The sequence below is a fragment of the Oculina patagonica genome, chromosome 2 (assembly GCF_052425735.1).
Source record: "Oculina patagonica isolate OP01 chromosome 2, crgOcupat, whole genome shotgun sequence".
In the NCBI taxonomy this organism is placed as follows: domain Eukaryota; kingdom Metazoa; phylum Cnidaria; class Anthozoa; order Scleractinia; family Oculinidae; genus Oculina; species Oculina patagonica.
This window is the reverse complement of record NC_135759.1, coordinates 28320578-28333969: the sequence shown is the minus strand read 5'-3', so window position 1 is coordinate 28333969 and position 13392 is coordinate 28320578. Positions and strand designations below refer to the sequence as shown.

The following is a 13392-nucleotide window of genomic DNA, read 5'->3' as shown; positions in this document are numbered from 1 at the left end:
AATTTTTAAAATTTTTAAAGCGTTACCCTGAACTGCCCGAACACCATTCTTGTTTTTATCAGTGCCGACAGCTTATTTCCTTGCATTTTAGAACGTGAGATCATTTTGTTATCAGTCAGTACGAAATTCCTTCACGGCGTTCGGATTAACGCAAAATTAAAGTTCTGAAATCAAGTATCACCATGACACCTCAATTGTTTTGACTCCATGTTTTATCAGTCTGCCCGCCCACGGGAGACGCTTGAAAGAGTATTAAATTGGCAATGAGGGTGGCATGGTGGTGCTGTGAATCTTTTTTAAACTTTGCGGGTCGAATGTGAGCCATGGGAGAAGATTGTGTGACGAGCTAAGAGGCTCTACGTTGGAAGCATATTTTTGGGGAGTTGAAAAAGTTGGAAAGTCTTCTCATAGGGCCGTCTTATTACTTCCAGGCCGCGCGCGGGACGGGACGGGACGGGACTCGCGAGGCAGTTCAGTTGTAGGAACTGAGGGTGTCCTCTACTGCCCGACTATCCAACACAGATATGGGCCACTGAGACAGCTTTCTTGTTCCCAGGTTTCAGTCTTCTTACTATAGAACAGCCCCACATTTCAACTTTTGTTTTATTCTATTATACTCTTCTTTTCTTATAAAAATTACGCTATTTCGGCGATTCTTGGTTTACTTGTTTGATAACGAGTTCCAAACTGAAATATTTTAAAATGTTCCACAAAAAATCTCAAGTAGAATGACAACAAGCAGGATTTATTTCTTACCATTGTAGGCAACACTGTATCTCTATAAAAATTACCGTAAAAATGACGCTAAAAAAAGTTTGCATTCCGTTTCAATCTGTTCAAGGTTTTACCATCCACGGTCCGTTAAGAGACCATATCTTTTGTTTTGTATTTTCCTATCGTTTCTGGTCATTATTTTGAACTTTTTTTTATATTGTAAGCAATAAAATCAACTAAATAACGTCAACTGGAAACCATTAGGTCGCATCTGTCAAGCGTCGTTCGTAAAGGGACTATGTCACGGGAATTTCGCAGTATTTTGGTCTAAACTGTTCTGAAATAAGTGGTAGGCAAGTTTACCCATGAAAAACATTGTCTTTGAACATTTAACAGAAGATATAACCTTTATTTGGGGTTAGAAATCAAACTTCGGCTAACGTTTTCAAATTGCAATCCATTTCCATCTCCGAGCCATCCGCAGCCAAACGCGCTTTTCAATAGTTTTACTGCTCTAAACTAAAATTAGTCCATTATTTTTAGCTTTCCTACGACACAAATATGAATTTGGGCTGTTCAAAAATCTGTTAAAATCCGGCCGTGACATAGTCTCTTTAAAGAAACTGAACATGAGACACTGGCTTAAGACTACCGTCATCGTCTTTAGTTTTATCCTGTGCTTCAGGCGACTTAGTTTCCCTCCACGATTTTACAATCTTTTCAATCGCACCGGGTGTCCATGAATGCGACAGTGGAGATGACTCTATCTTGCTTAATAACTTTGACCGTGATAATTTTCTTGTCCGTTGCGCGGAAGGTGTCGCGTTTTGTTTGCTTGCTTTAGCAGTGTCTGTTATCTCTATTTGTACTCCTGTTTTACCCGAGTCTAACCCTAAATCTGAGCTGTTGAGTTTTTCAGTGTCCTTGTCAAACGGTGGAGATGCCACTCGCCGTCTGCTTGGTTTTCCCGAATCTGAATCCGACATCCTTCCATCGGATTCTTCTTGACTTGCGGAGGCGCCTGGATGTGCGATGCGCCTTATTCTCCCAGATTTTCTTGACTCTGATCCCGAATCCTCGCTGTTTCGTTCGGTTCGCGAGGGTGCGATGCCTCGTCTGCTTGATCTTGAAGAATCCGATTCATATTCTCGCCCGTCCGAATCCTCTTGGCTTCTTTCGACACTTGATTGAGAATCGGATCTTTCAAACGAAGGTCTCGATTTGTCTGAAACAGAAAGCAACGGCGAATATGAGTTTTCAATGCAGAAATGAGCGTGACACGAATAATGTCCTTTGTGCGCGAGGCAGACTAAAACGTCACGCAAACTACTGTTATCTTGGCTAACGAGCTACCGCACAATCCCGCATATAAACTCTAGGCTTTCATAAACAATGGTAGCGGGGTGAGTTGGGAGGGAAAGGGGACTATATCAATATCCGCCGGGGCACATCAAGAATACTTGTCAAACGCACGCACACAAACTGTCATCAAATGATATACTGATGAAAATGTCTTAATGCTTTAGTATAAAGCCATCAACACAATTAAGTGTATGGAGAAAATGGTACCAAAAATGTGAAGTGGAAAAGAAACTTGATGAAACGTGGTGCAAAGCTAAAGTTTTCTCTCAAAATAGCATTGTGTGACAGTGCTCAGGGATAGGATGACGAACTTTGGCTTGTCACGCAACGCTTCTGCAGATACTGTGAGGTAGCCTATGCTGAGAACTGTCAAACAATGCTACTCTTTTTAAAAGAGAAAATATTGCGTGACGATCAAGTGAAAGAACGCTACGTCTGTGAGAGGGGGATGAACCGTGACTGATGTAAAGTGCAGTGGAAGCCACCTTTCGGCAGATGCTCTGTGCTGGCGTGAGGTGAATATAACGAGCTAAGACCTTTCTGAGCCATGGTGATGTTCTGCTCCGCTTTCAGGAGGTGTTTACTCAGCTGAACGTGACTCTGAAAACAGGACGCAACATGAATACAACTCGTTACATGATCAATGAAAAATGTGTGGTGCTCGGTGAACGTGACTTCTATATTGTGCAAGTGATTTTTAAAGTAACTACAGTGCTGTGGTGGTGAATTTGCCTCTTTCGCAGGCTCTTCTCGCTGTGACAAGCGAGAAGAAGAGCTAGGAACGAGCTCAAAGTCAAGCGGGAACGGGAAAGGGGAGTGAAAAATAATGGCCCCCGGGGGGTTGGGATAAGAGGGGGGGCGAGAAGAAAGACGAGAAAAAAAAAGGGGCGGGGCAGACGCCGCCAGCCTCTTCCTTTTCCACTCGCCGTTGTTCACACTAATCCCCAACTAACCAGCTAACGAACGCCTGGAATAGGCTGCTCAATTTTACGATAAGGGAAGCAAGGAAGAGAGAGGTGCAATGTTAACTTTTTTAACATACAAAATTACTTTTAATTCGAAGGTAAACCTCACAGTCATAGTTTACTAAGGAAAGACCAAAAAAACCACAAGGATGGTGAACAGTGGGCAACAAACGAAGAACTTGAAAAACTTTGGCTTAACCTGCTACCATCCGTGGCACAGCTTAAGGACTCTTTCCATTTATCTTCCTATTACCCTTTTCTATTTTCTAAATATCTCCGAAGAATTTCCAAGCCTTTTTTCCCCAGTAAGGGACTTCGTTTGGTGCTGTCTCCCTGTTTTACCTTCAAATTCAATTTATTGATATTGTCTCAAAAGTCGACTTAGTGCTCTTGTTATTTGGGTTAATCCACTTATCTAAAACTAGTAATTTTAATACGAGCTACTAACCTTTGATGACTCCCCCAAATGCCTCACAAATGCATCTCTGAGACGGTTCCTGGAGTAAGAAGAAGAGAGAGTAACTCCATAACGCTTGGTACTGACGTATAGCATAGGGTCTAATGCAAATCAACACAAAATGCCATCCAGTATTCGTCCGAAGTTCATTTTACAAAGCTCGCAAGCTCGCGTTTAATTAAAAAAGAAAAACTCTTTTGTTAGCCTGGGTGAACGCTGACGGCTCCTGACATCCCCAGCAAGAGAGATGTCCAAGATTTGAGACAAACAATTACATACTGATGACGTTGCACCCTCTAATTGGTTGCTACTTGAGCGGGAGAATTCAAAAACCAATCAGAGACACTTAACTAGTATGGAATTTTTCAGGACGATTCGACGTCTTTCTCGCCGGGAATAAATATAGATAAATAGAGCGATGTTTTGTAAGTTAAGAAAATTTCCACAATCCACATGTCCCTTGAACAAACCTGATGTCTGCTTTTACTGTTTCCTTTTTGTTCTGAAAGTTTGGAACCTGTTTAGCAATAAAATGTTACGTCAGTGTCACTGAATTGAGTGCAACTAGCAATAGGAACTAAGAATTAACTACCGATTAAAGATTCTTTATATAAAAAAGAACTGCAATAAACTGTCTGGCGGCACACGGAGATGACAACTGGAGCTGATGTAATAACTGATAAAATTCATATTTTGAGAAAGTTGAAACTCTAACCAGCTAACAGTGTAATCCATATATTATAGCAACTAACTGGTCATGAGTTTGAAACTCTACTGATTCAATTACAGCACAGCTAAAGTACCTAATATAATACTTTTCACGTCACCTCAAAACCCAGATATATCCACTTCAGACTAACGTATTCTTATTTTTGCAACAACAGTGGAACACAAAAATTTGAGTGTAGTAGCTATGTGTCCATATTAGAACGGGTTCTTAGAAAATGAAAAATACCAGCGGAGCTTTTGAGCAGGGAAGTATCCGATAACCCTTACCGTTCCCAAGGGAACAGGACCCGGGCTGGTAGATCGATATCTCAGTTCTGTGATCTTCTGTTGCTGTTGTTGTATCTGATCCGTCAGGGACTTCACTTGTCTTTTGAAGTAAGCTATCTCATCTCGATTATCTTGAGCTTCCTGATAATGCAACAAATTAAACGTCAAAGTCAGTCAGCCCCACTGTTAGGGTTAAACTTTTCCAAACCTGTTCCAATTATAGGAACACGATCCTGATTACTAGCCTGTGCAAACAGCTGCATCTCAACATTCCTGCAACTAATCTCGAAGGCCGGTACCTAAATTGACTAGGGCTATTAATATCCACCCCCCCTCCCACCCTCTATGAGGTTACAGTGTACCTCTCTGTGTTAAGTCAGCCCTCAAATAAGTGCAAGTCACACCTTAGAGCATGTAGCCTATTCACTAATTTCAGTTATTCAGTTTGAACCACTCGCCATTTTTATAGTCATTTCTTGTGCTACTTCACAGCTAACAGAAAACAACAGGCTAAAAACCCAATTCAAGGGCACTGACTGCACTTTAGCTTGTACTTCCAGTCATCCCAGTGCTACCGCCCCATTTAAGGTATCCTTGTCTTACACCAGTAGTTTTAAAAGTTGCTTTTATTCTCACCAGTTGTTTCTGAAGCATTCTGATCGTATGATTCTTGCTGTCTAGTTCATGTTCGAGTTCTTCTCTTGCTATCATCAGTGAGTTTCTTTCCTGCAAGAAACCGCCAAGAAGTAGTAGTTACTGGAAATCCTATCAACAAGGCCAATTTAGACTTCACGAGAACAGTTTTTGTTACCAAGTCTAAAAACTAAGTTTCTAATTAAGCTAATTCATAGGCTACAATACACAGGCTGAGAGTATATTATTGATCTAGGATGCTAGACAATGACAATTTTTTTGTTGCAACAGGGTAGAATTGGGTAAAAATTGGATACCAAAAAAAACTGGATACATATTTATCACCCTTAAGGGAATCCTAGATATGGTCAAAAGAATGCAACAGTTCAACAAAAGGAACTAGGAATGCAACAGCTATTACAAAACACAATGGCTTTACTTGAGTGATGTCAATGAGCTTGTTTTTCACTTCTCCAAGTTCTTCACGCAGTTTCTTCACTTCCTCAACACTTGCTTCATTTGTAGCTGCCACTGCAGGCTCGGCATGATTTGCTGTTCTGGAGGATTCTGACAGCTCTGTGATGTCATCCAAGCTATCGTCTTCTTCACCAACAGATGAAGTGGAAGATCTACTTCTTCTGTTAAGTTTCTCGCGCATTGTTGTGGAATCCATTGTCATTGTCCTGCTCAGCAACATTCGCTGTTGATAAAAACATACTTAATAGAACAATAACACCTACACACCTTCTCTCGTCTGGGTCTTTTCTGAAATTTGCAGTTGTATGATAATACAGTTGAATCCCTATAAAGTGGACACCTTTGGGGAAATGGTAAATGGCCGTGTAGTAAAACATCACTTCATTGCCAGGAAATCAAAAGGTCATCCTTTAGCTTAGTGACAAAGGAATCATGTCAAGACGATAATAAGTGTGTATTTAATTGTTCTTATAAGTCGTCACTTCACAATTGGGACTTTTCTCTGTCACATGGTTGTTGAATACAAGGCCAGTGAAACTAAGTGTATAAAATTCTAATAGACGAATCCCTTTTGGGATGGCTAAAAGGTGTCTGCGGCTGCTTAATAGAGGTGGCTGCTAAAGGAGGGTTTTATTTACATTATTATACTGACAATACTTTTGGGACTTTGATAACTGGGGGCTTCATAGGAAGTGGCCGCTTAATAGGGGTTTGAGTGTACATATCATGTACCTTTCGATGAACCATGGCAGCTCTTTCTAGAGATGGATCTGAATCAACAGAAATTGACGATCTTCTCACCACACAGGAATGTGAATGTGTCAGAGGAGAGACAACATCAGCCTACAAAATAAAAACATGACAAACACCACCCTTCACCTACTGGTTTTCATGTACTAGATGCTATAAAAATTCAAACACTTGTGTACTCTTTGAGCTTTTGAAATTCCATGACTTTCCATGACCTTTTCCATGACTTTTCAAAGTTTCCATGACCTAAATTTGACCATTTTTCTTGAAAATTTGCAAAAATTATCTTGATTTTGGGTACATTTTAACCCTTTTCACAAAAAATAACCTGCTTTATTTATTTTGTACAATTAATACCACTTTCCATGACTTTCCATGGCCCACATGACTTTCCAGGCCTGGAAAATGAAATTCTAAAATTCCATGACTTTCCATGACCTGTACAAACCCTGTACTAATTTTAATCAATACAATTTATAAGGGCTGATATAGACAGTGCACAACTTTGTCGCATGGGGCTTCTGTAGTGCAGGCTGCTCACACTATGCAAAAACAGTGTACACCTTCCAGATATAACACTGACTGAACATCTGATTGTCATAGGGTTTTTAAACCTGTTTCAAAATCTTACAATATTTCATGTGAAATAGGCAACGACAATAAGAAAGTTATAGGCTACAAAACAGCTCATTTTGCAGACTTGCTATAAGGTTGTCGTATACAACAAAGTTACTCAACAATATTCCCAGAAGGTATGAGGGCAATGGCCACACACTCAAGCAAACTCCTGCTTGGGACTATTTATTCAGTTGGGTGCAGAGGGGCCTCAATAGGGGAACAAAGACCCAGGGGGAGGAAGGGTGAGCAAAAACCCAACTGGATAAAAGACAGCTCTCCATGAATATGGCCAAAGGTTGCCGACAAAATGGTACAAGTGAGTGAAAGGGGAATATTATTGAATTCCTTGGGGGATTTCTGCCAAGTACCATCTAAATTGGCCCTACAAGTTGCTGTGCAAACTTACCCAACCTGTTTCTGTTTAAAGTAGTTTCCTGTGATTAGCTGACCATAACAAAGAACGTTACAGAGTTAGGTTGCTACCTTGTCTCAATCAACTCCCATTTTGAAGAACTTGAAAGCAAGAATCGCACTTTTGCCTCTACCTTAAGAACTGTGCACAAGCGGCTCATAGCTATATCGGCCATTCAGACTGCATTCATTCAGCTAGTTATCTTTACAATAATCGTAAAAATAACTTCAACTTACCTCTTGCAATTCACGTTTTAATTTAAGTAGCTGAGTCTTTAAAGATTTAATATCTGTCAACAACTGCATGAAGCCAACTTCATCCATTTCAACAATGTCACTCTCTCCTTCTTGGACTGTCATTTGTTTTGGAGGACGAAACGATACCAAAGTAGTTCGCCGCCGTAAAAGGCCAGGCCTTCTACCAGTTTTAGTTCTTGGTAAATCAGTGTCATCGGAAGACACTTTATCCTTTCTTAAAGGAAAGGGTGGTTTTGTTAAACTATCTGAAGGTTCTTTTGATTTTACCTTGGGTTGGTCTGTACCTGGATTCTCAATAAGAGGTAACTTAAAACTTGTGGATGGTTCATCTAAGCTAAGCTGAGAAGGAACATCCATTCCTGTTGCAAGTCCAGCATTCAAATTAAGCTCATCCATTCCAGTCGAAACTCCATTAATTAAGGAATCCAGCCTTTCCCCAAGATTGCTTGAATTTCGATGTAACAGTGGAGGGTGAGTAAAGTTTTCATTTGTTACTGATTTCTCCCCAGAGATTTTTCTGACGAGGTCATCTCCGCCAATTGCCAGATCATCAGTATCAATATCGGTAATAGATCCATTTTCCAAGCTGAGCCTCTTTGAAGCTTCAATTTCTTCACTTAAGCTAATTGAGGTCGACATTGATGAACTATACCCAGAGTCGCTTTCACTATCTAGTTGTTTAAATGTTTCTGGATTATCAGTAAGGCTAATGACATTGGTGGTATCCACAGACATTTCCTCATTGTTATTCATTTCCTGTTGGGAGCTGTAATGACCTTCAGACCTTTTTCTTGTAAAACTTTTCTGTTTAGAAACATAGGATTTCGAATCCCTTCTCCGTCTTGAATATGGAGTTTTGAATCGCGATTGTTCACTGTTAGAGAATGTTGCTTGAGATGCCTGCCCTAAACTATCCTCTATCAAAGTTTCAGAGGACTCATAGTCTGTTAATTCAGTCACTGGATCGTATTTTGATGGCGATATTCTGTCAGCAATTTCTGATAAATTATGTGATAGTAGATTGAGTTGAGACTCTGAGAGATCAACATGTTTTTCTGCTTTAAAGTTGTTTTCCAGTTGTGGCAGTGAACTGCTGGAATCTTCGGATCTGTGATTGTGAACATGAAATACAAAGGAGAAAGTTACTAAAATATACCATTAAATTCCAGTTATAAACCCTGAGCTTATACAACTTTGTAAGGGGTTTTGGGTGGGATGTAATACAAACGGAGGGGCTTATAACCATTTTTTTTTTTTGTTTCTAGGTTGATGGGCCTATAACCAAGGGGGATTATAAGCGGGGGCTAAAATAACCCAAATTTTACGGTATAATGTTCGTGTAGTCCAGCCTGTGCATAGCAGCTCTTGCAAGGTATTAGATAAAAGGATCTCTACCCGTTGAGAGAACAATTATTGTTCTCTCAACGGGGAGATCCTTCAACAAGCCCCCAGCCCCCAAAACCATAGCAACTGCTACACTGGAGGACCAGAATTACAAGCTGATGTAAGAGCTGCTGTAGACACCTGCTGTGCATGAGTAAATTATTCAAAGTCCGACAAGGTTGCACGGTCACACAGTGAGTTCAATTTGCAGTCTACAAAAGCCTTTGAAAATATTTAGAACATTTTGTAAACTTTCTTATGTCAGGTGATCACAAGATATGTTTAGGTTAACCAGGTCTTTCCCATTGAGCAAGTCTTTATCATAAAGAAACGTATTAATAAGTGGAAGGCACATCTTTTTTAAATTTTATCCCATTGTATTTTTTATGTTATTGTTAAATCATCCACCTTTAACTTTCCTATCCTTGACAAACCTTTTTGGGGGGATCTATAAAATATATGTCTAGTTATCACAACTTTGGAGTTTTTGTATCATTAGTAGTAAAGTTATGTTAAGATTTTGTTTGATTTTAAGGTAGTTCTGCGGGCCATAAAAGACTATTTCTTTGGGTTTGATGACATATACTTACCGAGAATTTCCATCTACATCAAGTGTGCTTGCAGTCTGTTGAGTGGATTCTGCACTGGACTCAGTAGCTTCTGCATTAAATAGAAATTTGAAAAATATATTTAGGAGTAGCACCTTGAAGTAAATAAATTCAAAACTTCACAATAAATTTATTTTTTTGTTTATTTTCTTTTTGTCAACAAAATTTACTAGTATCTAGGCACTGCAAGCTAAAATAAAGTGCCTTGCTGGCATGATATAAAGACAACAAAGAAAAAGTAAGCCTGATAAATAAATACCGGTAAATCAATTAATAATGCCATCTATCAGAGGGAAGGGGGTTGGAAATGACCCATAAATTTCCTTTTAACCATACTTACTTACAAATTAGAAAATTAAAATTAAACATACCAGTTTCTGATGATGATCTGGTTTTAGCAAACCCAAATGAATGTAGAAACCCTGGTGCTAGTGTTGAGGATGACGGCAAGCCACGCCTACCCTGAGTCAATACCACACTCTTGTACCTTCCCTTGGGTGTGGCATCATTAGACAAAGCCTGACGATCATTCTGGGCACCAGGTGAAGGTACTGTGTTTGTCCTCTTCATGCTAACTGTTTCAAGAATCTAGAATAAAAAAACAGTTGCAGTTATATTTATCATTTCTTCGCAATTGTTAAAAAAAATGTGAAATTAAAGATCGATGAAAAAAGGTTCTCGCGAAAAATGACAACGCAAATTTTAATACCTATAATTTATTATGATTAATCGACAATGCCGTCAGTTTACTACATATTTATCTTGGTACAGATGTCAAACTAGCACTACTTTGTTTCAAAGGAACATGTCAAACTAGTTTAACATGTAATATGCCCGTTCCTTTTTTGCGAAATGAAGTTTCCGTGAAAATAAGTAACAATAAGGTAACTTCAGTCTGACATTGAGTAACTTGCTCAACATTCCAATAAGATACCACGAATACTGGTATATCTAACATCTCCAGTGAAGCTCTGTGTGTGTCCCCTAAACAAACTTCTCAAAAAAGGAGATAGCCCTCACTGATATATATGTTTCATCAAATGATACATTGATGACTAAGGGCCTGATTACATGGCAAATTTCAGCCCGGGCTGAAATTTCAGCCCGATTTGCCAGGCTGAGATTTCAGCTCGGCTTCCAAAACAAATCTTCTTAAAAACATGTTTGCAATTACATGAAGAAAGTTTCATCCCGGGCCGAACTACCGCCCAGGCTGGAAATCTCAGCCCGGGCAAACGGGCTGAAAAACCTCATGTAATCGCATTTTCAATTTCAGCCCGGGCTGAAAGTGAGCTTAGGGATGCGCAGTGGTGGTCTTCATCGAAAAAAAAATGGCAGCCACGATAATTATTCAGTTTTAAAAGTGTTCAACCCGGGCTGAAAATCTCCATGTAAATTATAGCAACAAAATTCCAGCCAGGCAAACTGGAATTTGGAATTTCAGCCCGGGCTGAAATTCGCCATGTAATCAGGCCGTAAAGCTCAACCAAAGTAATAAAGTAATAAAAAAAGAAAATTTTAGCAAGCTAATTGAGCAGTTACTTTACCAAACAATGGAACTAATATAATGGAACGTTGACCAGCTTTAATGATTAACCGTTAATTAGTTCATTTCCTAAATGACTTCGAAAGCGAAAAAATGTGTACATCCCGGGGGGGGGGGCACCCTGTATATTTTTGGGTGGGGGTGTGCCGCTGGGAATTTGAAGGCCTTACCCTATACTAGACCATTTTCAGCTGATTTTTGCAACACTATACTAGACTAGACACCGAAAATCCCTACCCTATCCCAGTCTTGCATTTTTTTAGAACTGTATCACTATCAGTGTTTTAATGAAAACCATCTGTCAACAACGATGCCGCAATGTTTTTATTAACGTTTAGGAAATCCTCTTTCTCTTCTGAGTTTCTATTCCTATTCTGGACTTATTTCGTCATACCACCGATCAGTTTCCCAGCAAATGCTACCCTTTTCCAGACCAAAACTCTCTGATTTCTATACCCTATCCCAGACTAAACTGCTTGAAAACCATACCCTTCACAGCGGCACATACCTATATAGCTCATGTATGGGAGTGCCCCCCCCCCCCCCCGGGGTGTACATGTATCATCGTTTTGCCCCAACAATTATTATCATCATAATCACAAACAAAGGGTAAAAATATTAAAATCTGTGACTTCGAGAATCATATGAAACCACCAAATTATAAACAAACCTTTTGTCAGGATTTGGGCCAAGGTCGAATCCGATATATTTCGATCAATGTAATCCACAGCTGGGCGTATAATTTGACTGCTATAAATATTTTAAACAGCGTTTAACACCTAACCTCAAAGGCCAAAGGGAAGCAGATAAAAATGTCAAGAAAACAAACGTGTTGATCGATGTAAGCTTTATACAAAACCAAATGCACTTTTGATTTTGTAAGCTCTCCGTGCATTTCTCTCAATAAACATTTCAGTTTTCCTAAGGATTTTTACGCCATGGAAAGGAACTCTGATGAAATGATCCGTTCAACTTGAAAAGCGATTAGTTCGTATAAGCGAAATTCTAAATATAACCCTGAGATTAGGAGTTGTTGACGCGAACTTTTATGTTCAGGTTGTAGCGTGTTGCAGCGTGTTGATTGCAGATGTCCGAAAATAAAACCTCAGCAAAATGCGTCGTAAACAAGATGGACAAACTTACCTTACCACTGCATGAGACGACAGCTCAGATCTACTGTGCCCTTAACTCTTATGGCCATCAGAATCCACGGCAAAGACACGCTATTCCCGATCAAATAGATTCTTCTTCAATGTGTGTACACACAAGTTCCTTGAATACCAAGGTTGCTTGAAAAACTGTTAGGGTCCAGACCCTTGCCGCTCTTGAGCGGAAAAAACTTTGAACGCGACGATTTCCTGAATGCAAAAAACTTTTATAAACTCTCTATGAATCGATAGTTTCACTAAGAACTTTCCCATAAAATAAATATGATGGGGATCCTAAAGTACATGGACTGAGACATAAGTTAATAAATCAACTAGCGGAAAATCAATCTCGACAATTACCCTATTTTGCATAACAATGGGTCTAGCTAATCTGCCTTGCAAACAACATCGTGTTTTTGAAAATTAAGCATGACCAATAGGAAATAATGAAAAGAGATTAAATTCAAGAGTCTCAAAGTAAGATCAACAAAGATAACTCGACAAAGAGTGTGCATTAGCATACCTATGTTGTTGTTGTTGATTGTTTGTTCGCTGTTGTTCAGTTTTTTTTTTTTTACACAAGGCCAAAATAGGTTTGGTGGAATGCGCAAAAACGGCATATAAGGCGAAATACGGCTTGAAACTACTGGAAGTGGGACATGCTGTTTTTTTTTTTTTTTAATTTAATTTTTTGTCTCTCTGTGTCCGTACGTAATATAGAGTTGTCCATATTAAAGGAAGGCCGGGTTAGAAAATTTTGAAATTCTTGTTGCGCACACCCCCACCCCTCCACTTCCCACAAAAAAGAAAGAAATTAGCCCGGTTGTCTTATTTTTTTATTTTATCAGCCGTAATTCTTCCATCTAACTTTATACAGCTGTGAAAATGGAGCAAAAGTCCTTTACAGACTGTAGCAAAGTTTGCATCAGTAAAAATTCCTGAAAGTCTAAGTGTCGGAATTTTTCATCTCATGAAGTATCGATGAAGTAGACAAGGATGAAATTCACAGCCTCTTTGTACAGGGGAGGAGGGGCATAGGGTATTTTATGTTCTTTCAGATTGACAT

The 13392-nt window shown here is 39.4% G+C and overlaps 1 protein-coding gene across 4 annotated transcripts; it reads right to left on the bottom strand.

Annotated features, from left to right (window-relative positions):
• Window positions 1-585: 585 nt before the first annotated feature.
• Window positions 586-12620, bottom strand: LOC144643919 (uncharacterized). 4 transcript variants are annotated; one of them, XM_078503314.1, is made up of 12 exons: window positions 12322-12620; window positions 10004-10220; window positions 9615-9684; window positions 7621-8749; window positions 6337-6447; window positions 5567-5827; window positions 5131-5220; window positions 4495-4635; window positions 3969-4015; window positions 3490-3538; window positions 2562-2676; window positions 586-1939 (listed from the first exon to the last, which is right to left on the bottom strand). In XM_078503314.1, exons 2-12 carry the CDS (start codon window positions 10200-10202, stop codon window positions 1329-1331), a joined length of 2823 nt encoding a protein of 940 aa, XP_078359440.1. In that variant the 5' UTR covers window positions 10203-10220; window positions 12322-12620; the 3' UTR covers window positions 586-1328. The 4 variants fall into 4 exon arrangements, with proteins under 4 accessions (XP_078359440.1, XP_078359442.1, XP_078359441.1 ...); XM_078503316.1 differs by having other exon boundaries at window positions 2613-2676; XM_078503315.1 differs by having other exon boundaries at window positions 12327-12620.
• Between the last annotated feature and the right edge of the window lie 772 nt (window positions 12621-13392).

Excerpts from the sequence above, each read along its gene's own strand:
- LOC144643919 (XM_078503314.1), bottom strand. The coding sequence starts at position 10,202 with ATGAAGAGGACAAACACAGTACCTTCACCTGGTGCCCAGAATGATCGT. Across the intron at positions 9,685-10,003 it reads CAGATCATCATCAGAAACTG|AAGCTACTGAGTCCAGTGCA; the intron begins GTATGTTTAATT and ends TATTTAATGCAG. Across the intron at positions 5,221-5,566 it reads AGCTCATTGACATCACTCAA|GAAAGAAACTCACTGATGAT; the intron begins GTAAAGCCATTG and ends GGTTTCTTGCAG.